The sequence below is a fragment of the Lytechinus variegatus genome, chromosome 11 (assembly GCF_018143015.1).
Source record: "Lytechinus variegatus isolate NC3 chromosome 11, Lvar_3.0, whole genome shotgun sequence".
Taxonomy (NCBI): Eukaryota; Metazoa; Echinodermata; class Echinoidea; order Temnopleuroida; family Toxopneustidae; genus Lytechinus; species Lytechinus variegatus.
In genome coordinates, this window is record NC_054750.1 from 28,087,391 (window position 1) to 28,111,016 (window position 23,626).

The following is a 23,626-nucleotide window of genomic DNA, read 5'->3' on the forward strand; positions in this document are numbered from 1 at the left end:
TGCTATTTTCACAACAAAGTTTTCTTCAGGGTGAACTTCCCCTTTAAAATTGATGATAAAATGTACTACCGGTTTGTATGGGTCTGACTCAATGGAAAACAATGGATGGTTATTCTAATAATTAAACCAAGGTAAAACACCAGACTAAACAAGAATTTAGTCTGTACTTATATGGAATGCTGGTATCATCTCTTCGATAAAAAAAGAATCAATGAAAATTTAGTGTATCAATGAATTCAATAAAATCCATTCTATACTATTGATAAATATTTTTTTCACTAAATGAATTCTTTTGGATATTTTCACAGCATGATTACATGTTGTGTAGGTAGCGAATGAGTTGCCAACTGGCATTTCATACGTTAGAAATGAGTTGACAACTGGCACTCCATAAACACAAGCTCTGAAACTTAATCAATGCAATGAGAATACCACCAAACATGGTTTAGGAATGGATGAAACAGAAAAGATATTTCTCAATCCGTTCTCTTCTGGCTGAAAAGGGACTTTTGTAGATCTCTAGACTTCTGTCACAAGAGGGCAGCATTCATGTCAAGTTCAGGGCATGGTGTAATATCTAGTTAATAGAGGTTCTAATAATAAATGCATCTGGGAAGGTTGATGAGGGTGACAGTCTGGTGGAAATTTAAACTTTGTTGAATGCAGCGACGTCTACACTCTGGATCTGTAGAGAAGAAAAGAAAGAATAAAAGATTATGATTCGGTGTTTAAATAAAATTGCTGAAACATGGAAGATACTAATGAAAAAAAAATGGCAAACACAATTTTTAAGTGTGCACCTTTTCTTCATTTCATTTTGGAACATTATGATAGTAAAAAGTGTATCTACGAAAGGATTGCTCTTGTAATGACCACATTTGGAATTAACCCTATCTAGGCCGGGGGGCCCTCAACGAATCGCGTGATATTTTCGCAGCGCGATTTTTTTTACCACGCCACTCGCTGACTTTTTACTTTCAAGTCTTGCGCCACTTTTGAGACCAATTTTGCTTCACCCGGGTACATGGTTCCGAAATTACGCAACATTATGCAAGTGCATGTCAGACCAAAAATTGCTCAAAAACGTGATTTCGTGTAAAAAGTCAATGCAAATTGTGCTTTCAACCATAATTCATAAATGCAAGATTATTTTCAGTTTTACTTGTCTAAATGCATTTATTTTATGATTTTTTTTTATCACAGAAGAGTCCCCAACAAATTTCATTAAAAAGACAATGAAAAACAAAAGGTAAAAAAACAAAGAAATACATAATAAATTGCAAAAAACAATATCATACATAATAATACATAAGAAATTGATTTGATATCACAAATTTTTTCATGTACACTTGCTAAGAACACCACAAAGAGTTTCTATACCAAAAATTAGTACATTTGGAGCTTTATTTAGGGAGTTAGAGGAAAAAGTATGATTTCCCATACTAATTACGCATAAATTAGCATAATCACTTAAAAGCAATTCGCATGAAATAAATCATTATACAATCTTGTAGATGATGCCCCAGGCAACCCGCATGCCAATTTTCAGCGTGATCACACAGTCGACGGCCGAGATCTTAAGGGGGGCCTGGGATGCCCCCCCCATATGAACTCCCAAAATACCCCGGCCTAGATAGGGTTAAGACAAAGGATGATATGTTCGGTTTGAATACCCATGTCAAATTGTGTAGTCACATTTACTCATTTCTGCACACAGTAAATTATCTGAGGGAGGGGGAAAGGGATGTTAGTGCTTTGGTGGGGTTTGAACACCGGACCTTGTGATTCAAAGTCCAGAGACTAGTCCACTGCGCCACATCACATCTGGGCAATTCCATAAAATATGCACGTTAGACCCAAGGTTTATGGGACCTTCATTAAATTTTCTGTCTCTGATTTCTGGTTCTTTTGACGGTCTGTAATGCTCTCAAAGGACCATGACTTGGTCAGTTTATGAAGTGAAGAAAAGCTTGAGAAAAATGGGGGTCGGATGTGCAGAAAAAGGTTGATTATTTTGTGGAATTGCCCATCTGCATCTCTAAATATGTTGCTGGTGGGTGATACGCACCAAGTCTTCAAAGACGTCCAAGGCTTCTTCTATGTCTTCAGTGCCGACCTTTTCATCTTCTACCACGCATGTGATTTGAAGTTTCTTGATACCATAGGCTAGAGGGACCAATTTGGCTGAAAGACAAGAAAGAAGAGAGGGATAAAAATAAGCATATTATCAATGTTGGCATCTTCGGTCTAATCACCGGCAGGAATTCCTCAAAACAAGTGGAATGCCTCTGGCCGTCTCACCTGCAACACGCGATTCAACATAGCAGCAGTGCTGACTTTGAAAACTACTATAACTCGCACAAGATGTTCAGTGATACTTGGTTACTCTTATTTCCACGTTTTATGAACTAGACCAATACACTTTACAGAGATAGGATGGTAATTCAACAAATACCCCCAATGTGGCCAAAGTTCATTGACCTCACATGACCTTTGACCTTGATCATGTGACCTGAAACTTGCACAGGATATTCAGTGATACTTGATTACTCTTATGTCCACGTTTCAAAAGTCAGATCAATAAACTTGCAAAGTTATGATGGTAATTCAACAAATACCCCCAATTCGGCCAAAGTTCATTGACCCTAAATGACCTTTGACCTTGATCATGTGACCTAAAACTTGCACAGGATGTTCAGTGATACTTGATTACTATTATGTCCAAGTTTCATGAATCAGATCCAAAAACTTTTAAAGTTTTGATTGTAATTCAACAGATACCCCCAAATCGGCCAAAGTTCATTGACCCTAAATGACCTTTGACCTTGGTCATGTGATGTGAAACTCATGCAGGATGTTTGGTGATACTTGATTAACCTTATGTCCAAGTTTAATGAACTAGGTCCATATATTTTCTAAGTTATGATGACATTTCAAAAAATTAACCTCAGGTTAAGATTTTGATGTTGATTCCCCCAACATGGTCTAAGTTCATTGACCCTAAATGACCTTTGACCTTGGTCATGTGACATGAAACTCTAATAGGATGTTCAGTAATACTTGATTAACCTTATGGCCAAGTTTCATGAACTAGGTCCATATACTTTCTAAGTTATGATGTCATTTCAAAAACTTAACCTTAGGTTAAAATTTGATGTTGACACCTCCACCGTCAGAAAAGCGGTGCCTATAGTCTCACTCTGCTATGCAGGTGAGACAAAAACTGTGCGCACCAGAATCGGTAGACTAGCTTAGCCGGGGTAATATAGGAGTGCCTTGAGCACCTAGCAAAGTGGATACGTGAGCTATACAAATTCTGTATCATCATTTATTATTTTTTCATCACCGACCTCATTCCAGCATCCAAACTTTACATCATATTTGAGAACTTGGTTATGATAGTGATGAAAATCATCTGTTTTACCTCTATTATTATTATTACCATCATCACTATCATCATCATTTTCATCATCATCACCACCATCGTCATTACCAACATCACCATCATCAAAATCTTCAATTACAAATACTATTATCACCATTATTATCGCCATCACCACCATACTCATTGGCATCACCATTCTCATAATCAACCATTATCATCGTCTTTATGATCATGATGATGATCATCATCATCAAGTAACCAATCATGATATATTTGGCCATAGTATTTTTATAATTATCATCAATTATCATTCTTACTAGTACTATGATTATACTTATTAGCAGAAGTATTATCCTACTTACAAGCACCCCATAGCAGGCCATCCTTTTCAACGCTCCTAACGGCCTTCTCCAACTCGCCCATATCTGTCTCGTCATCCCAAGGTTTCACGTCAAAGATGATGTTAGACTTTGCGATGGGACCCGGCTTCTTGGCCTTCTTCTCCTGGTACTTGGCCAGGCGTTCCTCCGTCTGCCTCTTCTTCTCTTCACTTTCTTCTTCTGATTCATCGCTCTGGAATCATAAAAATAAATTTTAGATCTCTAAACACAACATCTATGAATCGCTATACAAATATTGACTGCACACGAGGATGACTGTGTAACTTATCATTCATGTGGTGCTTTTCATACCGATCTTTCTAACCCCCCCTGAGGCCTTGGCTGAGGGGTGATAGAAGGGCTGTTATGAAAAGCACCAAGGGAGTGGTGATTTCCACTGCCATCTGAATACAGAGAAGTCCATATTTTATATACCTCATCGTTAATCACATAACTCTAGACCCAAGGGTTCCAATATTAGGATCACCAGTGTAACTGCAATCTAATATGATTTGCTTGAAGAGAAATACCAGTAGTTGCAGTAAACACTGATTTCATGAGAAAGTCTGTAAAACCAGGCTTAATTGTCAGAATATCATCGAGGATCTAGATCTGGTACAGTTACATAAACTGAACTTTGTGAAATCTTGAAATCTACGCTGAAAAATGTTCCCACTGAAGATCACCAACACAGATAGGCACACGTGGGACAATGTATTATTATTGCTGGAATAAAGACCTGACGGAAGTGACCGAATCCGTGCTTATTTTGCTTATTTCTCAGCAATTACACAATTTCTCCCAGAATCCTTTGGCACATATTTTTTATTCATACAGACACTTGGGGGGTCATTATATTAGATTCTGTAAAAAGTCATTTTGAGATCGTTACCAAAACTGGAGTTTATATTTAATCACTTTGTAATTTAAACAAGCTGCACTGCTGATCTGATGCTGGGTAACCGATACATCCATCTGGCCAGCATGCTGTTGGCTGTGTGCCGGTACATGACTGACAAGAGGCAGCAGCACAGCTAACCAGCCAGCTAGATGCATGTGTATGTGCTATGCCGACTGGTCTAGACAAAGCACAGATCCACCTATTAAAGATGATATTGATGTTGCCAATAAACTTAGAGGGAGAAGTGGCCTTAATCCCAGCCATCCTATCAGTCAAATTTGGAGAAAACAAAATTGCAAGTCCTAATCTATACGTTAGCAAATTTCTAGGCAGCAATTTATTTTAGTTTCTGAGATATCTGGGGGAATTTCAAGGCGATTCCACATATTTTTTTACGAAATGCGCATATCTCATTACAAACGTGTACTGTAGCAAAGCAAACAAGAGCTGCATATACTTAATATGAAAACTATTTTGTATGTGTATGCGTTGACTTTGCATGTGAAAGAGCGATACATTTTGCTTGATCCTGCACATCGACACAATGGTCAGGGTTGTTGTATCCCCAATGGCATTTTTGTACAGGGAAAAATCTAACCAGCTCAAAACAAAATTACAAGCATCTTGCTCTTTTGCAATATCTTCTGTAACACTTGGTTCTGTTTAATAATAAAGATATCAATGAGAAGCAATTATCTTGGTCTTTCCTATCATGCATATTTCTAGCAATAAAAATTTTGAAAGGGTTGGGACAAAAAGTCCAAATCATAGCTAACTTTGAACTCGATTTTCACTGAAATGGGTTCCACACTATCGTATCACGATACAACGGTTCAGATGACCGCCCAACGATATTTCCAGTAAGTTTGATGATTTTCACCAACAACGATAAGAATGCAAATAATGGGTAGGTATTTCATAAAGCTGTTTGTAACTTACCAGCAACATTTCAAATGACTGTTGACCATTTCTTAGGAACTAAGTCAACACTGATGGAAATCTAATGAAGTGTGTAGTTATCACAAGAATGGATCACCAGTCATTCCTAAAGGCGCTTGTAAATTACGATGAGCTGTATGAAAACCTCTCCTTATCATTATACTCACCCCAAAGAAGTCAAAGTCATCATCGTCTTCTTCGTCATCATCTTCGGCTTTGCCATTCTGGACTGGTTTTGTCTGAGAACACAAAACACAAAATATCTTATAATATTCACAGATCAGAGAAACTACAAACTAAACAAGAAGTTTGAATTCCATCGTGCAGCAAGAGCTCCCAATACTCTTTTTGCAGCTTTCAATTTATCAAAAGATTATCCTTATTTAAAAACACTCATGATTAAAAACTTTTGAAGAGGTGCTGTGGACATGTGGATAAATATAAACCATGAGGTCCAGGGTTCAAATCCCACTGCAGCACTGGCATCCTTTGGCAAGGCGTTTATCTACATTTGTCACTTTCTAACCACATGTAGTAAATTGGGACCTGGTTGGAAGAAATTCGTAGAATGCTTGAGGGCCTAGGCAACCCAGAAAAAGCTGGGGTAATAATAACATCACCATGATAGGCAGGGAAATGAAGTGGCTACCCTGTGTAAATATATCATTATTAATAGTATTAAACTAGCAATACAATAAAGAAAAATAAATCACTATTCAAAAATACAAATTGGCAACTTTATAAAAAAAAATTGAACTTGCAACTGTCATTCCTTTTTTTGATGGTCATTATTCATATTACGAATGAGGTAAAAAATTCTAATTGTCAATTTCACTAGTATAACATTATTACAAGATTAGTGTACCATGATAGGGTAAACCTGAAGTTTGCAGGTATCGGGTGGATTTTTTATAAAGCTGTTCGTAAGATATGAATGACTTTACCCACGACTGGTGATCCTTTCTTGTGCTATGTTCTATCCCTATGTAATTTAGTTATGACCTAAGAACATGTTCCAGTCGTGTGTAAAGCTGTTTGTAACGTTACGAACAGCTTTATGAAACACCCATGGGTATATAAATTACATACTTGAGATGCAGGCGGAGCAGCTGATGTATCTAAGGCACTCAGGCGTTCTGTCAGCTTGGCAACAGCAGCTTGAAGATCAGTTGTGACTGTAAGAGGATTTCAACAAGAAATTACCAACATACCCAAAATCATCATGTGCTTTAACATTCAAACCCTCCAATGAAGGAATACTATGAGTACAATTTTTTCTGCAGTTCTGTCTCTTTGAAAGAATGCTCGCATTTCCATAAAATCATTACACAAATGTGTTTTCACAGATTTCCTACCGTAGCAACTGCGCAATTAGTAGATGATTTTATGCATGAATGATCAACAAAACAGAGTGTTGGTATTAAAGTCCGAAAGCAAGGAAGAAAAACGTGTTCATTTAACATTATTGAAATTCAAGCATTATTTCAAATAAATCAAACTTTATATCTTGACCATTGTCTGTGATTGAGGTTTCAAATTAAAGAGCCGATACTAAACTTTTTAAACATGTCATTTCCTTTTTGAAACTCAGATCCCCCTGCCCCCGATAAGTAACTTTTTGGTTTGCTTTTCTGATTTTTTTTAAATCACTCATGTGTAAATGAGGAATCTTCTGAATTATACTTGGTGAAAGAGGAGATTCCAAGCTATAATTTGTCTGCTATATTTGTGATTAAGTTAGGACAAATGATCAATAATTCTTGGTTCTGTTTTTTGGGGGGACACATTGTATTACAAGCCATTGACAAACCCTTAATAACTTTTACAGCGGTGAAATACGGTAAAACCACCCACGGGAAAGCTAATAATGAGCAAGCGGTTTGATCTCTTACTTTTTCTGAGGTCTGCGTTCTCCTTCTCCACCGCTGAAAGACGGGCCAAGATCTCTGGGTTATCTACACCCACACCTACACTAAGACCAACTCCCTACAGACAGACCAAATTTTGAAAGAAAGAGATATAGAGGAATGATAGAAGAGATAAAAAGATGGAGAGGGAAAGAGAGCAAGGGGGGGGGGTGAGAGGCGGAGAAAGTAGGGGTAAACACAAATGGACAAATAAGATTGCAATTGGAAATTCACATTTGTAGTAATAATATATTGTGAAATATGAGTAACAAGTTAACTACAGCATTTGATGTTTTGCATTTTTCTAAGTTGCAGGTAAATCAATGGACTAAAGGCAAGCAAGCTTTTTAAAATGATATGCAATTAAAAATACTTATGTTCTCCAAAGAAATATATAGGTGGTTTGACTCAGCAACTTCCATGTATTTTCAACATGAAGGAGGTCATTTAAAGGCACTTTTTTTTAAGGAAACAGCTTGAACTACATGTAACTGCTAATTTAAACACACACAAAAAAGAAAATGATAATATCCATTCATTTTGTTTAATGGTAGCATATGCCTGAAAGCCAGATCATTTTTGAGCAACGGGCCAATAGACTAATTCTAATAAAACAGTAAAGACAAGACTGTTCCGTAATGCATGTAGATTGGTTCTAGTATTGCCCTAAAAAAAAAGCTTACAAGAGAAAGGGAGCTAGGGTTTGAATATGTTGAGGATGAGTACATGTACAATACATGCGTTACTTTGAGTACAAACATAACCAGATTACCAAACAACATTGCACACATGACTATGCAAAAAAAATTTTTTTAATTGAACTCTGAAATGATCTATAGTAAAGAGTAAATGTATGTACTTGCAGACAGATTCAATTTTGGAAACAATGATTTGTATTACAGACATTAATATTTCTACAAATAGGTCAAAAAGAAAATATCTGTAATATCTACAGGGAATATAAACCAAATAATTACACAAATGAAAATCAAATCATATCAAATCATATCAACATTAAAAAATAATATTTATGACCAATAACAAAAGATCATGCACTAATTAAATTACTTTCATGCAATGCAATTAGCAAATTATTCAATCAATTTGTTAGGGTTTAGAAAAAAAATTGAATTACAGTTATAATAATTAAAGTTTTTAAATCAATAAAGAGATATGAGTTTGAGTATGAGGTTGCACAATTCTTGAAGGGGTTAAGTGTACAAAGAAAAATTTACAAAAAAAGACAGCCAGCGACATTTGCAAGAAACATAGACAAAGTCATGAGTCACAAGAGATGAACAATGCAAACAAGGTTAAGGAGGAGCTCTAACATAATTATCAACAATTCAAAATAGCCTGAAGGGGTACATAATACCTTCCCCTCCACTCCATTAAAATTATTCCTCTTCTTTTCTCATTATTTTGTTTTATAGGCTTTAGATTACTTCATGAAGTGTTTTATGGTACATGCAATTCATAGTCGCAGTAGATATGATTAAATACTGTCATATAATTTCTTTATATGGCATGAAGTCCTGATGACATGTGCCCCCCAAAAAAAACCCCACTAACAGATAAAATATCTTTTACTTTCAATTTAGATATTACCAACATGATAGTTACAGCTGCATACTATCAAGATGCGAAAGAAAAGTTAAGTCTTATGACCACAAAAAAAATGGTATAAACCTCCACCAAACTAACCTAATTTGTTGTCTGGTAGTGATCTAAAGAAATCTTTATAAGAATTGTTACCCTAATAATTTGTAAATATACTAAACCCTCCCCCCAAAAGCACCTGCCAAAAAGTATTCAAATTATTTGTTCAGCTTCGTATATTTATAGAAATCCACTTATATATAATCTTGAGCAATTTGATGATTCGACATTTTTGTCTATGTAACCATCATCACATCATGAACTAAATTATAATACATTGGAAATGTAAATATTTATATAATATTGACTAGCCTTGAGGGAAACATCAAATATATTGCCAGCAAATGAATCATATTGGCCCGAGTCTTTAGACGAGAGCAATATGGGTTATTTAAGGGCAATATATTTGATGTTCCCCGAAAGAAGAGCTAGTCAATATTTTTATTATCATCCAAATCAGATATCTTGAGCAAAAATCATGATAATGGGGATATTTCTTTTAAAAAATAGAGTTCTATTGTGTCATGTTAATATCGGTCTAGGCTATGCACTTAATACCATTATGACGTACTTGCAAGCGCTCGGATCCAGCGTTGTCTTTATCATGACGTATTTATTGGTGCGCGGATCCTTATGAAGCGTATCTCTTTATACGCATCCTAAAATGCCCGGATGTGAGACCAGGGAAAATACAAAGGTACATTTTGTGTCGTCTCTACATGCAAAGTAAATACGCGCATTGAGACCGAGGAAACTACAAACAATATACCTACCCTTCCCGATATTCAGAAAATGTAGGGCAATACGGTTTTGTAAATGACCAGCTCAGATGTCTGATACGGGTGATAATATGTAATATTATGGATTAATAAATATTAGCATAAAATGCCATGCTGTGTGTGAGTTACTCACAGCACTCAAAGAGCTTTGAATGTTCTGACGTGCGCGTGCAATTTCGCTAACCAGATTGCTGGCCGGACCATCTGATTTCTGTGTATAGAAAAAAAGAGCACAAAACAAAAGAGAGAAAGGAGAGGGAAGAAAAAGTAAACATAAATGTGTAAAATGAAACACTTGTGGGTGTTTCCTAAAGATGACACTGGCAAAAAATCTCCAGTTTTCCGTAAAACAGAAAGCAGAAAAGATTTCAGGAAGAGACTTACTTCCACATTCATGTACATTTACATGTCTGAATTGAAGTAATTTTTTTCCAGATTTAAATCACCAAAATTTTAATTTTAAAAAATTGAATAAAATGCGAAAAGAAAAACTGGGGACTTTGCCTTTGATTAAGGTCTTAAAATATAGCTCTACATACAAAAGTCGGATACTCACTCATGCAATGCAAAAAAGATAACGTTGAAAATACACTGATATAAGTGTAGTAGTTATCTCTGAGTATAAAATATACCAAAATTATTGATCAGACAATAAAGCAAACAAATTCATAATCAGTTGTAATTATCTTAAAGGTCAAGTCCACCCCAAAGAAAATGTTGATTTGAATCAAAAGAGAAAAATCAGACCAGCATAATGCTGAAAATTTCATCAAAATCGGATGTAAAATAAGAACGTTACATGTATGACATTTGAAAGTTTCGCTTATTTTTCACAAAATAGTTATATGCACAAATTAGTCAAATGCGAATGAGAGAACCGATGATGTCCCTCACTATTTCTTTTATTGTTTGAATTATACAACATTTCAAATTTTACAGATTTGACAATAAAAGGAACAACTTGACTGAACCATCAAATGGTAATTCAACATATGGTATTCAGGGATAAATAAAACCTTGTTTCACAGGACAATGAGGAGAAAATTAGAATATAATTCATATTTCATATAATGAAATACAAAATAGAGTGAGTGATAAAGACTGGGATGTGCATAGAACTATTTTTTTTTTAATCAAGCAAAACTTTTAAGTGTCATAACTTTCTTATTTTACATCAGATTTTGATGAAGTTTTCAGTGATATGCTTGTCTGATTTTTCTCCATTTATTCAATTCAATATTTTTATTTATATCAACTTTTAGCTGGGGTGGACCTACAAATGTGCAAGTGATTTTAAAAAAAGATATTGCACAAAGTATTCACAGTATCATCAGCACCATTTCTATTTCATTCTAGTCAAGAATAATTAATTTTTTAAATCACTAAATGATAACTGATAACACAACTGATTGTACATAAGGATTAATGAATCAACTACTAAAGTCAGTCACTTAAAGGAAACCAAAACCCAAGAAGACAAGCAATCTTTTTGGAAAGAGTAAAATGAGAGGAACAATTTTAAAAAAGTTTCATCAAAATCGGTTATGAAATAAGCAAGTTACGGACGATTAAAAAGTCTTGTACTTACTATGTGGATCCTCAAATTGGCAAACGTGCTTCAAAATGGCTGATTTTGTGGACAACTCTCCATTTGTTTTGTACACATATTTTCAGATTTTCCCCTTTATTTTACATATTTCACATTATCTCTTCCTGACCTTATATGGTGTGGATTATATTTTCCCATGACATATGTTGTGCTCAGAAGGAGGCAAGATGCAATTTGAAATGAGGAAAATCTGAAAATTTGTGTAAAAAACAAATGGAGAGTTGTCCACAAAATTAGCCATTTTGAAGCACGTTTGCCAATTTGAGGATGCCCATAGAAAGTACAAGACTTTTCAAACTCCCATAATTTGCTTATTTCTTAACCAATTTTGATGAAACTTTTTTGAATTGTTCCTCTCATTTTACTCTTTCCAATAGGATTACTTCTCTTCTTGGGTTTTGATTTCATTTAAGGCGTTTGGTAAAAGGGCCCGAAGTCTCCCTTGCGGCCTTGCCTACCCCCCAAAAAAAAAGATGACCTATGGCATATAACGATCAATAGCAATGAAAAATAATTTGCCTTCCTACTAATCTGATGAGCATTTTTGGTCATAAGAGAAAATCTCTCAACTAAATTCAGTAGAGTACTATGTGCTACACAAAAGACTTATCTGCTACACAAAAGACTTGTGTAGCTATCTTTAAAAAATGTGGAGCAAATTGCAATGCAATACACTGTATATATGGGAGGAAAATTATTTAAAGAATAGTAAACGGGTTGGAAATTAACTCTATACCGTAATCAAATCCCTAAAGCTTTATGTTCTCAGCACTCTTGCCAATCGTTGGAAAGGAACACCCCAAATAAATTTGCTAAATCAATTTATTAATTAATCAATAATCATTTTCAGCATGTAAAAAGGTAAAGCAGTAGTTCGATGAAATGTCAAGTACTAAGAGAATGATAAACATTGTAATGTATACATTATTAGTACAATATACAGTGGGATATTATAAACGTTAGTGAACTATAACTACATCGTCAGACATTCAAGAAGTGTAAACGGTGGTGGATGTAGATAATGTTAGTTACTAATACTATAGAAGCATTCACACAAGCTAGCACACAGACCGGTTAGACTGGATTAAGTTTAAACCTGAACAAACCCTCATATTGCATTCAAATTGGAGAACATATCATTAAGCTCAATCAGAAACATTATGATGAACAGGGGGTATTTCACAAAGAGTCAAGTCTGACTTCATGTCATGTATAAACACCAATGTGAACACAACACTGATTACTATGCAGCAGTGTGCATCCTTTGTCAAACTTGACGTTTTGTGAAACATCATCCAGGTCATACATGGGACAGACAGAGGCTATGAGATTTTATTCTCCTCAGTATAAATCCTGTTTTTCACAGAAAACCTTTACAAGCACATTCCTCATGATCAGGATTTGTTATCAACTTGAAGAATATGAAGAAAAAAAAATCAAGTGATTTAACTATTGTTTTACGGTTGTTTTACTCATGATTGGAAAAGAATATAAAATTAAGAGTATAAAACTAAGTTAAAGCCTATGTCAGATGAGCATTATGGATAGAGGTGAACACAAAGAGGGGCAATCCCAGTACTGTTAATTATAGTATTCTCAACCAATTCACTATCTAATTCCGTAATTCCTACAGGTTTTTGTGCACAGGGACAACCTGGCTCCCATAGACAACGGATTAATTTAAACTTTTAATTATTGTGCACATATTATAATGATTATTCAAAATAACCAGAAGAATATTTGTACAACAAACTAATCAAACATGAGTTAAATAACACAATTTGTATCTATCTGTCAATGTCAGAATCTAAAAAAAAACCCCAATGTTCCCAGATGATAATCTAGCTAACCCACAACTACTGTACTGTACATTGGGAAAGTTACCTGTACTACAAGTCCGCTACGCTGGGAGGCAAGATGTTCCTGGTACTTGGTCTCGGCCTCCTGGAACCTGTTCCTCTCGAACCAAATGTTTTCATGCATTAGTGGGTGGGCCATGATTTCAGGTTTGTGTTCAGAGTCTGGAGGCAGGAGTGGCTGACCTGTCAACCAAAAGTCAAATTGAAAGCCATTCATGTTAATTCATTTGGGTATGATATACACAGTGTATAAAAAGACTTCTCCTGGTTTTAAAATACCTTAACTTGAGTATCTGCATGAGTGTGTGGCCGCTTATAAGGACTTTTTCCTCATCCTGCAACTATTTTGCACCAACTATTTTAATCCATACACATCATATGAAATGGACTGATGATACTCTCTTTGTTATCATGAAAATTGGCCGATGGCAATCGCGGTGACCACGACTTTGGACTGGAATAGCATTCTCAGTGTGTGGCAGCCCTGCTTCCAGAGTGTGGCATGATGTACAATTCTTATGGAGCTCCCCCGAGCTCCGTGAGGCAGCTGCAATTCACTTTAAAACGGCACGCGAACTCTGCACAGTTCCATTGCAAATGCATGTGAAATTAGCAAGCGTACATGCAATGGCCGCACTTAGGGGACATACTATAGCCAGTCAACAGATTCGCCACTACACCGTCATCGGCTGTCACGACGGTGCCGTTCCGGTACGCGACGCTTCCGGTGCAATACACCCGATCCCGACCACCCATGGTTTCACATCATCTCGCGTGTGAAGGATTCATATGCACCTGGTACACGAGAATCTTTCACACCTTTTTTAGCTCAAATAAGTATGACTTTACATCATAGCTAAGAATTCTAATTGTGCTACGACACTTACCAAACCATATGGATCGTTTGTTGACTTCTCTTTGCTGTTTTTTTAATAAAATAAAAACATTTTTTGTGATCTTCACGTAGATGCCTCTGAAACAGCGTGGATATCAATTTTTGCCTAAAGAGGGCGCACGATACTATTCACAAGCCAGATTGTTTACGGTTCTTCTGCAGCTTGTACTGCTAGCTGCATTCTAGGCGATCAGCATTATTTTCTTGCTCGTTCAATCCATTTTCTTCATCATCTTGTCAAAAGATGGCGTACTTTACCTATAAGTATATACATGAGATGCAACCTGTTAATTTTTAGTACAATTTCCTATTATGCGCCGACGACTTGAAAAGAGAATGTTCGATAGGAAAAATTGAATTCCGATTGTTGTTTGCATAATTTCCACCGCAGTATTAAGGATAACTAAGGACCGATCGAACGGTTGATATTGGAGGTAGGCCTAAGCCCGGGGGGGGGGGCACTCGACCAAAAAAGTGGTAGGGGTATGCCGCGGGCGAGACAAAAACGGGGGCCTTGGAGCAGGCTTATTGTAAAAAGGAGGGTCCTCGGAACGGGCTTCTGAACTACAATTTTGTGAAAACGGGGGTCCTTGGAACGGATCACCAGCGTGTGAGTATGTGCGTATGCACCCCTATGGAACGGGCATGCGTGCATGATGCAGCTAGCGCGGCCTCCGCCGGGTGCGCTCGGGCAGAGACGATGGTCGGACAGCGCTCGGCGGCCGCTTTTCACCAAAATTGCAGCAGATCAATGCAACCGGAACGGCGTAACGAAAAATATGCGAAGCTCTGGAGCGGATTTCTTTCTTCTTTTTTCTCAATAAGACAAAAATGCTATGCCTTGGAACAGAAATTTGGGTGTAAAAATGGGGGTCCCCTCCGCGGCACATATACCCACTATGCATTATATACTGAGTGCCCCCCCCCCCGGGCCTAAGCGATAAAAACACTTAGAAATACGGTAGGCCTAATTCCTTTTTAAAATGAACTCAAGTCAAAATACGAATGTACAATTACAAGATATTAAGGCATAATCGTGATATAGTCCCCAAATCCAAGTGGGGATTATTAGAATCACACCTACCAGAACGCATGAAAATCACTTCCTTTCTCCACAACACAGTCCCCAACTCTCGCACAGCTCTGTAGCCAAATGATAACACACACAAATGAAACACGCTGTATATAAACACTAGGGTTCTCTCCCTATTATATACTCGTGATACAGTCCCCACTCAATGGGAAATCAAATTTGATTTTCACGGCGGTGGGGACAGTTTCAACAGTATTAGTATACTCGTGATTTACATTTCATATGCTCTTGGAAATTAAATTTACAGCCGTCTTTTATTTTACATTCTTTCTTGTAAACTACACTACCAGTCGCACTTCTTTGGGCCTATTTGCCTGTTTCAGCCGGAGAGCAATAGTGTTAGCTGTTGTTCTCTGGTTGGGGAAGGTAGACAGGTGTCGGGGAGGTGTGACTGGTACTGTATGTAAAGTGTATGTGCAATATAAATGGAAATGTAACTTTTTTGATGAATTTAATAATTTAGTAATTTGTAGATATCATTTTTCTCAATAATTATATATAATAATCCATTTTCTGTATATATTCAGTTTTAATCTAACTTTCAATTCTAATTGGTATCAAGTCTCATTTCAATTTGCATGTAAATACTCTTATTTTGATATGGAAATGAAATTTACAACCGATTTCAAAATTTGTATCAATCCGCTTTAATTTTGAGGTAATTTCGAGTTTATAATGAATCTTCACCATGCATACCAATCAAGCCTAATTTTTTCTTAATATAAACTTCTTTCATAAATTTGGATGTACATTTGAGTTTTTAAAGTTTTTAAACTGTTGATGCATTATTTTCATATATTTTTGAATTCATCTAATTATGTTAAATTACTAGAATTTTTCGAGAATACAAGGCTACTCAAATATGCACTCCGTGAAACCTTTATTTTTGCAGTTTTTTCCATAACTTTCTACACGATATTCAAATTTTTGCAATTTATTTCTTAAAACACTATTCTTTATACCAACAATTTCAACTTCAAGTAAAACTATATATAAGTTCATACTCATTGGTTTATCATGTCTCAAAATTTTACTGGAGTATTAATTGGTTATTAGACATTTCTTTCAAAAAAATTGTTTATTTTCAATGTTGTTGCGGTTATCATTTACATCAAATATTTCACTGTTTATGTTTATATATTATGTTTTTACTTTGTAAATCTTTCTCAATTCAGCCACTGGCTGCGATGAAATGATAATACAAGTGGAATGCCTCTGGCCGTCTCACCTGCATCACGCGGTTCAATATAGCAGCAGTGCTGACTTTGAATACTACTCTAACTCGCACAAGATGTTCAGTGATACATGGTTACTCTTATGTCCACTTTTTATGAACTAGACCAATAAACTTACAGAGATATGATGGTTATTCAACAAAAAACCCCAACATGGCCAAAGTTCATTGACCTTACATGACCTTTGACCTTGATCATGTGACCTGAAACTCGCACAGGATGTTCAGTGATACTTGATTACTCTTATGTACAAGTTTCATGAATCAGATCCATAAACTTTCAAAGTTTTGATGGTAATTCAACTGATACACCCAATTCGGCCAAAGTTCATTGACCTTTGACCTTGGTCATGTGACCTGAAACGCGCACAGGATGTTCAGTGATATTTGATTACTCATATGTCCAAGTTTAATGAAGTAGACTAATAAACTTTCAAAGTTATGATGGTAATTCAACAGATACCCCCGATTCGGCCAAAGTTCATTGACCCTAAATGACCTTTGACCTTAATCATGAGACCTGAAACTTGCACAAAATGTTCAGTGATGCTTGATTACTATTATGTCCAAGTTTCATGAATCAGATCCATAAACTTTCAAAGTTATGATGGGAATTCAACAGATATCCCCAATTCGGCCACAGTTCATTGACCCTAAATGACCTTTGACCTTGGTCATGTGACGTGAAACTCATGCAGGATGTTCAGTGATACTTGATTAACCTTATGTCCAAGTTTCATGAACTAGGTTCATATATTTTCTAAGTTATGATGACATTTCAAAAACTTAACCTCAGGTTAAGATTTCGATGTTGATTCCTCCAACATGGTCTAAGTTCATTGACCCTAAATGACCTTTGACCTTGGTCATGTGACATGAAACTTTAATAGGATGTTCAGTAATACTTGATTAACCTTATGGCCAAGTTTCATGAACTAGGTCCATATACTTTCTAAGTTATGATGTCATTTCAAAAACTTAACCTCAGGTTAAGATTTGATGTTGACGCCGCCGCCGCCGCCGTCGGAAAAGCGGCGCCTATAGTCTCACTCTGCTTCGCAGGTGAGACAAAACCTTCAATTCAATACAGTCCCCACGCTATGGGATACACAGTTCACTTTGTACGCAGTGGGGACAGTTTCAACAGTATAGTATACTCGTGATACAATCCCCACGCTATGGGATACACAGTTCGTGTATTGGCACGCAGTGGGGATAGCTCAAACAGTATCATACTCGTGATACCGTCCCCTCACAACGTAAAATCGTGCTCGTTCAACAAGGGGATGGGGACAGTTTCCCGATGCAATATGTGACAAGGATAAAGCATTTTAGGGTATGGCTGCGGAGGTGGGGGGGGGGCTTCAGCGGTCAGCCCCTCCCTTTTTCCAAACATAATATGACCATAGGATTGTGATTTTATGTGCAGCTTCCCCCTTTTGCACCCACAAATGTAATGCACTTTACCCACGAATGTAATAATTTTTGATCGTACCAGGCAGCAGTCAATGCATGGTTTGCGCCTGTACACCATGAAAAAAAATGAGACTGGAATTAAATGTGCTTTAATTCCCGCCTGTTTTTTTTTCTTGAAATATTAAGTTGAAATTATCATTAATTGATCATCAATACACATAATTCATGCAGAAATCAAATGCACAACTTATCACCTACAACTAATTTCAATGGGTTTAACAATAACATACATGCATCAAGTACCACACCCATGGCCACCACGCCCACTCACTCCTTTCGGTCAGCCATGGCACCAAAATCACACTCTAGGCGGCACAACATGGGCTTGCATTCGCCTCTTGCGCAGCTATGCGACACATTCTTATATATCAAAATTAGATTTTCTGATACAAATACACTTCAAAGAATTAATTTATATCTGATATTTGACTGTTCCCTGGGAAATTTTCTGTTTATACGGCTTTGAAGTAAGAAAATAGAAACACGATTTACCTTAAGTGTCCAAAAAACTCCTTTTTGTAACGAAAAACATTGCCGACATTGAACTGAAATCGTCACTAACTTGTAGAAGAAAGTCTGCCGATTTTAATGATACATAACACATGGTTATTTGATGCCCCTAGAGGGTGTCAACAAGTAAAAGTAACTTGAAAGATTAACCCGGTTCTGGAGTCATATTTTCCAAAATGGCGACTTCCATCGTGTGACGACGGACAGGTGGTGCTCTCGAAAACGGCCTTGGCGACAGCACGCAAATCGCTGTCGCCAAGCGGAAGACAAAGAAATCAAGATGGCGACGTAAACACGGAAGTAAGCTCTTTCCATCTTTTCAAAACAAATCTCTTGTTTTTTTAATGAATTCTTCTTTAAAAATGAAATCAATATCGCTGAAATGTTGGAAATGAAGTTGGACCCCATGAATGATGTACATGTTTTAGGGCTAGATCTTTTAGAGGGAAAGTAGAATTCTCGGGGGCGAAACTTTCTGGGGCGCTAATGCAGTTTCGCACCGGCCGATTACCAGCACACCTAATCACCAATACTTGTTACCAAATGTCATGACAAGTCTGTCACATTTCGATGTCAATACATCCACCACTTTTCAAAATATTGTGATCAGGAATGGCTGTATTTCATCTTCAATCTCAACGTCGATCGACATCGCTTAGCGGATCGCTTGGATTCACCGTGCACCGTAATGTTAATATGAACTGAAGTTAGCAACCAAATCATGCGAACATAGATTCGCATGCGGCATGCTGGCAGTTTGTTCGCCACATTTTCGCATGATTTGGTTGCTAACTTCAGTTCATATCAACATTACATTGCACGGTGAATCCAAGTGATCTGCGAAGCGATGTCTATGCCGTGTCGCTTCGCGGATCGCTTGGATTGACTGTACACCGTAATGTTGATATGAACGGAAGTTAGCAACCAAATCATGCGAGCATAGATTCGCATGCGGCATGCTGGCAGTTTGTTCGCCACATTCTCGCATGATTTGGTTGCTAACTTCAGTTCATATCAACATTACGGTGCACGGTGAATCCAAGCGATCTGCGAAGCGATGTCTACGCCGTGTCGATCAACGACGTTGAGATCGAAGCCGAAATACAGCCATTCCCGATCAAGATATTTTGAAAAGTGGTGGATATATTGACATCGAAATGTGACTGAGAGACTTGTCATGACATTTGGGAACAAATATTGTAGGTATGTGACAAAAAAAATGAAAATCCTCAAATCTCAATGAATTTGGTATCATTTGAAAGCCCTTAAAAAGACCTTTCAAATGATACCAAGAACTCAAATTTTCATCAAGAAATTATAAAGTTATTCCAGTTTAAGTCGCGCATATTTATCAAAATTTGTGGTCATTGTCTTAATGTAAAGTCAATGGAGTGCATAACCGATTTTTGTGACCATTTTGTGACCATTTTGAACCCAAGTCTTCAACGGGCTCTAACTTCTTTGTTTTTGAGCCCTTTGAAGTAATTTAGGTATCAATGGAAAGGTGAAAGAAAACTCAATTGATGTGTAATCATTTCACTTGGTAATTTTTCTTCTTATGTGTTTCTTTTAATTAATTCTAATTAATTATGCAAATTACAATTACTCGCCTCTTTTTTTTGCCAAATGAAAGTGATAATGAGAGATAATTTGTATATAATTTAGTTGGCATCAAAACAGCATCATGTAGATAATTTCCTAAATGAATTTGTTTAAAGTATTGTTTTTGTAATTTCTAATGTATTTCTTTGTTTTTCTGATATAAATTACAATTAGCTCTTTTTCAACTTTAGTATTGTGTACATGTATGTATGGGGTCTTTTTTTACAAATGAAAAATATCATTCCTTTTGTACATGTACTTTGTATGGTATAAAAATACAAGTGTGCTTTTCTGATGTATTTGATTGTTTCACCAATTCTTTATGTATTTTATTGTTTCAACAATTTGTTTATACATGTAGATGGATAATGTACCTTTCATTTTGGAGACCGTGGGCATTCGATTACAATTTTTTTTAGGAAGGATGAGCAGCAGAGTCTGAGGGTGTAAAGATGTAGCATTGCATGTAATTCAAGTATCAAGAAGGAAACATAAAAATTAAGCTTTAATATATGCATTTCTTGGATATGTATGATTACAACAAAGGCCATGTTCGAGCACTCCTTTTTTAATGAAAAATAAGTTCATATTCTAGCGTGAAATCACTGCACATAAATAAAGCTCTGAACAGCAACAAAAACAGGCATCAAAGCTCCAACACTCAAAACAAGAGAACAAAAGTGACACAAAAACTTATACAAATCCCATCCCCATTTCAACTTATGAACACAACCCTCCCCCCCCTGCACCCTTCTTGAAAAAAAATAATAATTATAATAAAATAGAAAAAAAAATGAATAACATAAAATAGACAATAGAGCCATGTGGAAGTGAAATATTTCCTCTGAGAGTGAAAAATTAAACAACAAATTTTTTGCATTTTAATCATGGGCGGAAATTGGCCCCAAAGGTAGGGGGACGCTGGCATCGGCGGCGAAAGCCAACAGTTTTAGGGGGACCACCAAATTATTTTGATAATCAAAAAAATACACCAAAGGTTATCAACCAAAAATTATAGGGGGATGCAGAAAACTAAATTTGACAAGCCAAAAAAAAAGAAAAGAAAAAAAAGGTTATCAAAAAAAAAAAAAAAAAAAAATTGAGGGCGGGGGGGGGGGGGTACACTTCCCCCAGCTTTCGCCGCCTATGGATGCTGGCAACTCTGACAAGTTAAAAAAAAAGTTTATCCCCAAACTGTTGTAAGGTCATTTTCACCCCAAAAAGTTTGACCAAAAAAGAAAAAAAGAAAGAAAAAAATGTATTATTGTTACATGTCCCCCTATTATTTTGGGTAGGGGGACGTGTCCCCCTGGGATTTCCACCCATGAATTTAATTTTAGAAAAGTCAACATTGATATTCCACTGTCAAAAGCAAATCCAGTTTCCAAATGAAACGATAATCAACCACCTAGACTCTTGAGTCACATAACCTTGGGATGATAAAATCTTTCTGTGACAAATGAATGTATTAAAATCAATATCAGAATAATTATCTACGGTATAATGACAGATATTTCCCAAAAAAGGCACAACATAATCATCAAGTAAGCAATTTACGATCTAGTTCAATCCAGCATGAACGACTCACTATCGACCGCTCCCATCACCCTGCCAACCGCAGGCGCATCGGGCAGCTCGACTGACGAGAGACCGGCTGTGACAAGGGTAGCATCGCCCTGCCAACGGCAGGCGCATCGGGCAGCTCGACTGCCGAGAGACCGGCTGTGACAGGGGTAGCTGGCATCTCTTATATCTGGACTGCGCAACGTCAGAATCGCGTAAGTTTGGATTTTTTGATAATTCAAATATATTTCCAGTCAAATTGTATACCTAATCGGATTCTTGTTTTACTTACCATTAAAAAATTTCGAACATTTACGCGTCCAAAAATTTGATGAACTTTCAAGCTCCGATATCCACACTTTACAGGCGAGTATCCACATTGAAACTTATATGTACAGAAAGAGCACATCTTCAGCTGTCTGTTAAAAGGCACGAGACTGCACCTACTATGTGCGCATGCGCATTAAACCCCATTTTCAATGAGCCGCCCAGACAGAGGCGATGCCACTCGTAGCAAAACCCGCGCGAAAACCGTGCCACCAAAACCAGCGCTCGCGATGCCCCGTATTCGCACATAGGCATAGCTAAATATTGGTGATGAGGTATGCTGGTAACCGGCCGGTGCGAAACTGCATTAGCGCCCTTTCTGGTTTTGTACCCGTATGTGGGGAAGTATAGGGAGGAATCCCAGGCGTTAGTGGGGAGTGACTCCATACGTACAGTATATAACTTTCACTCCCCAAAACGCCCCAGCCCCAGGCTAACGCCGACGGGAGGCGTCCCACTCCTCAGAGCCCAATTCCCACACACACAGTGCAGTGACCATTGGTGACTCGATCGACTCATTTTCGGAGTGGGAGTGACTGACGGAAGAAAGGCAAATTTCCTTGCAAGAACGATAACATAATTACCAGAAGAGTTTCCATTAATGAAATATCAAATTTCATTCAATTTTTTAAACATTATTTACATACATTTAAAGTAGAAACAACTTATTATCCTCAAATTATGTTTTGTAAAATTTACCGTCGTTTCCCCGTCTCTGTGTACACGTGAGTAAAAGGCTGAAAAACGAGAAAATGTGTGTGCGTTGTTCTTACTTATGGTATCGCTTCTGTAAAAATAAAAAAGACAATTTACATTTCATAATTTCAAGTCCTGTCCTATATAGATCTATATAGTTCAGGGGCGGATCCAGCCTTCGCCAATAGGGGGGGGGGGGGCGGAATTTTTCAGCCATATTTTCCCCGATCGGCCGCTCGAATATGATTTTTGTTTCTTTGAAGGGGTAGTCCTAATGGTCACTTTTTAGCTTTATTCTTATGAAACATAAATGTGTAATACCATAACCCTTATTTATATAATGCGAGCGCGAAGCGCGATAATTTTTTGGAAATCTTATGTACTTTTTCATAAAATTTTGAACATTCTCGGAAATGTTTGTTTTCCTGAAAAAAAAGATGTGTATGCAAGTTTATACGAACGTAAAGAGTGAGCAGAAATGAAGTGATGGAAAATGTACTGTTAAATACTTGCTTGCAATTAGCCATGAAGACGTTACATATTTCAAAAAATCAAATAATGCGAGCGCGAAGTGCAAGCCAAAAGTTTTTGACATTTTTACCTAAGGAATGGAAATTCTTAGCACTTTTTGTAACTTAACAGAATATGTATATAATTAAACATGCGAGCACGAAGCGTGAGCAAAAAATGTCGATACCTATACTGAACAAGACACTCTTAAATTAGTTTTGTAAATCATGAAAAGGATGAGCTAGTAAGTGGGGATCTTCCTTACATTAACAATGCGAGCGAGCGCTTTTTTTACGTTTTGA

General features: G+C 36.8%; 1 protein-coding gene across 1 annotated transcript; it reads right to left on the reverse strand.

Annotated features, from left to right (window-relative positions):
• Nucleotides 1–10: 10 nt before the first annotated feature.
• On the reverse strand, nucleotides 11–22,879 carry LOC121424588 (elongation factor 1-delta-like). The gene is made up of 11 exons (XM_041620329.1): nucleotides 22,816–22,879; nucleotides 22,652–22,657; nucleotides 20,124–20,130; nucleotides 13,444–13,598; nucleotides 10,084–10,161; nucleotides 7,498–7,591; nucleotides 6,695–6,780; nucleotides 5,773–5,844; nucleotides 3,748–3,958; nucleotides 2,069–2,184; nucleotides 11–685 (listed from the first exon to the last, which is right to left on the reverse strand). Exons 4-11 carry the CDS (start codon nucleotides 13,555–13,557, stop codon nucleotides 647–649), a joined length of 810 nt encoding a protein of 269 aa, XP_041476263.1. The 5' UTR covers nucleotides 13,558–13,598; nucleotides 20,124–20,130; nucleotides 22,652–22,657; nucleotides 22,816–22,879; the 3' UTR covers nucleotides 11–646.
• Between the last annotated feature and the right edge of the window lie 747 nt (nucleotides 22,880–23,626).

Bases quoted from the DNA above. Each gene is read 5' to 3' on its own strand.
- LOC121424588 (XM_041620329.1), bottom strand. From the start codon at position 13,557: ATGGCCCACCCACTAATGCATGAAAACATTTGGTTCGAGAGGAACAGG. The intron at 7,592-10,083 runs GTGAGTAACTCA...GTCTGTCTGTAG, and splicing joins TTCAAAGCTCTTTGAGTGCT to GGAGTTGGTCTTAGTGTAGG. The intron at 686-2,068 runs GTGCGTATCACC...TCTTCTCTACAG, and splicing joins TGGACGTCTTTGAAGACTTG to ATCCAGAGTGTAGACGTCGC.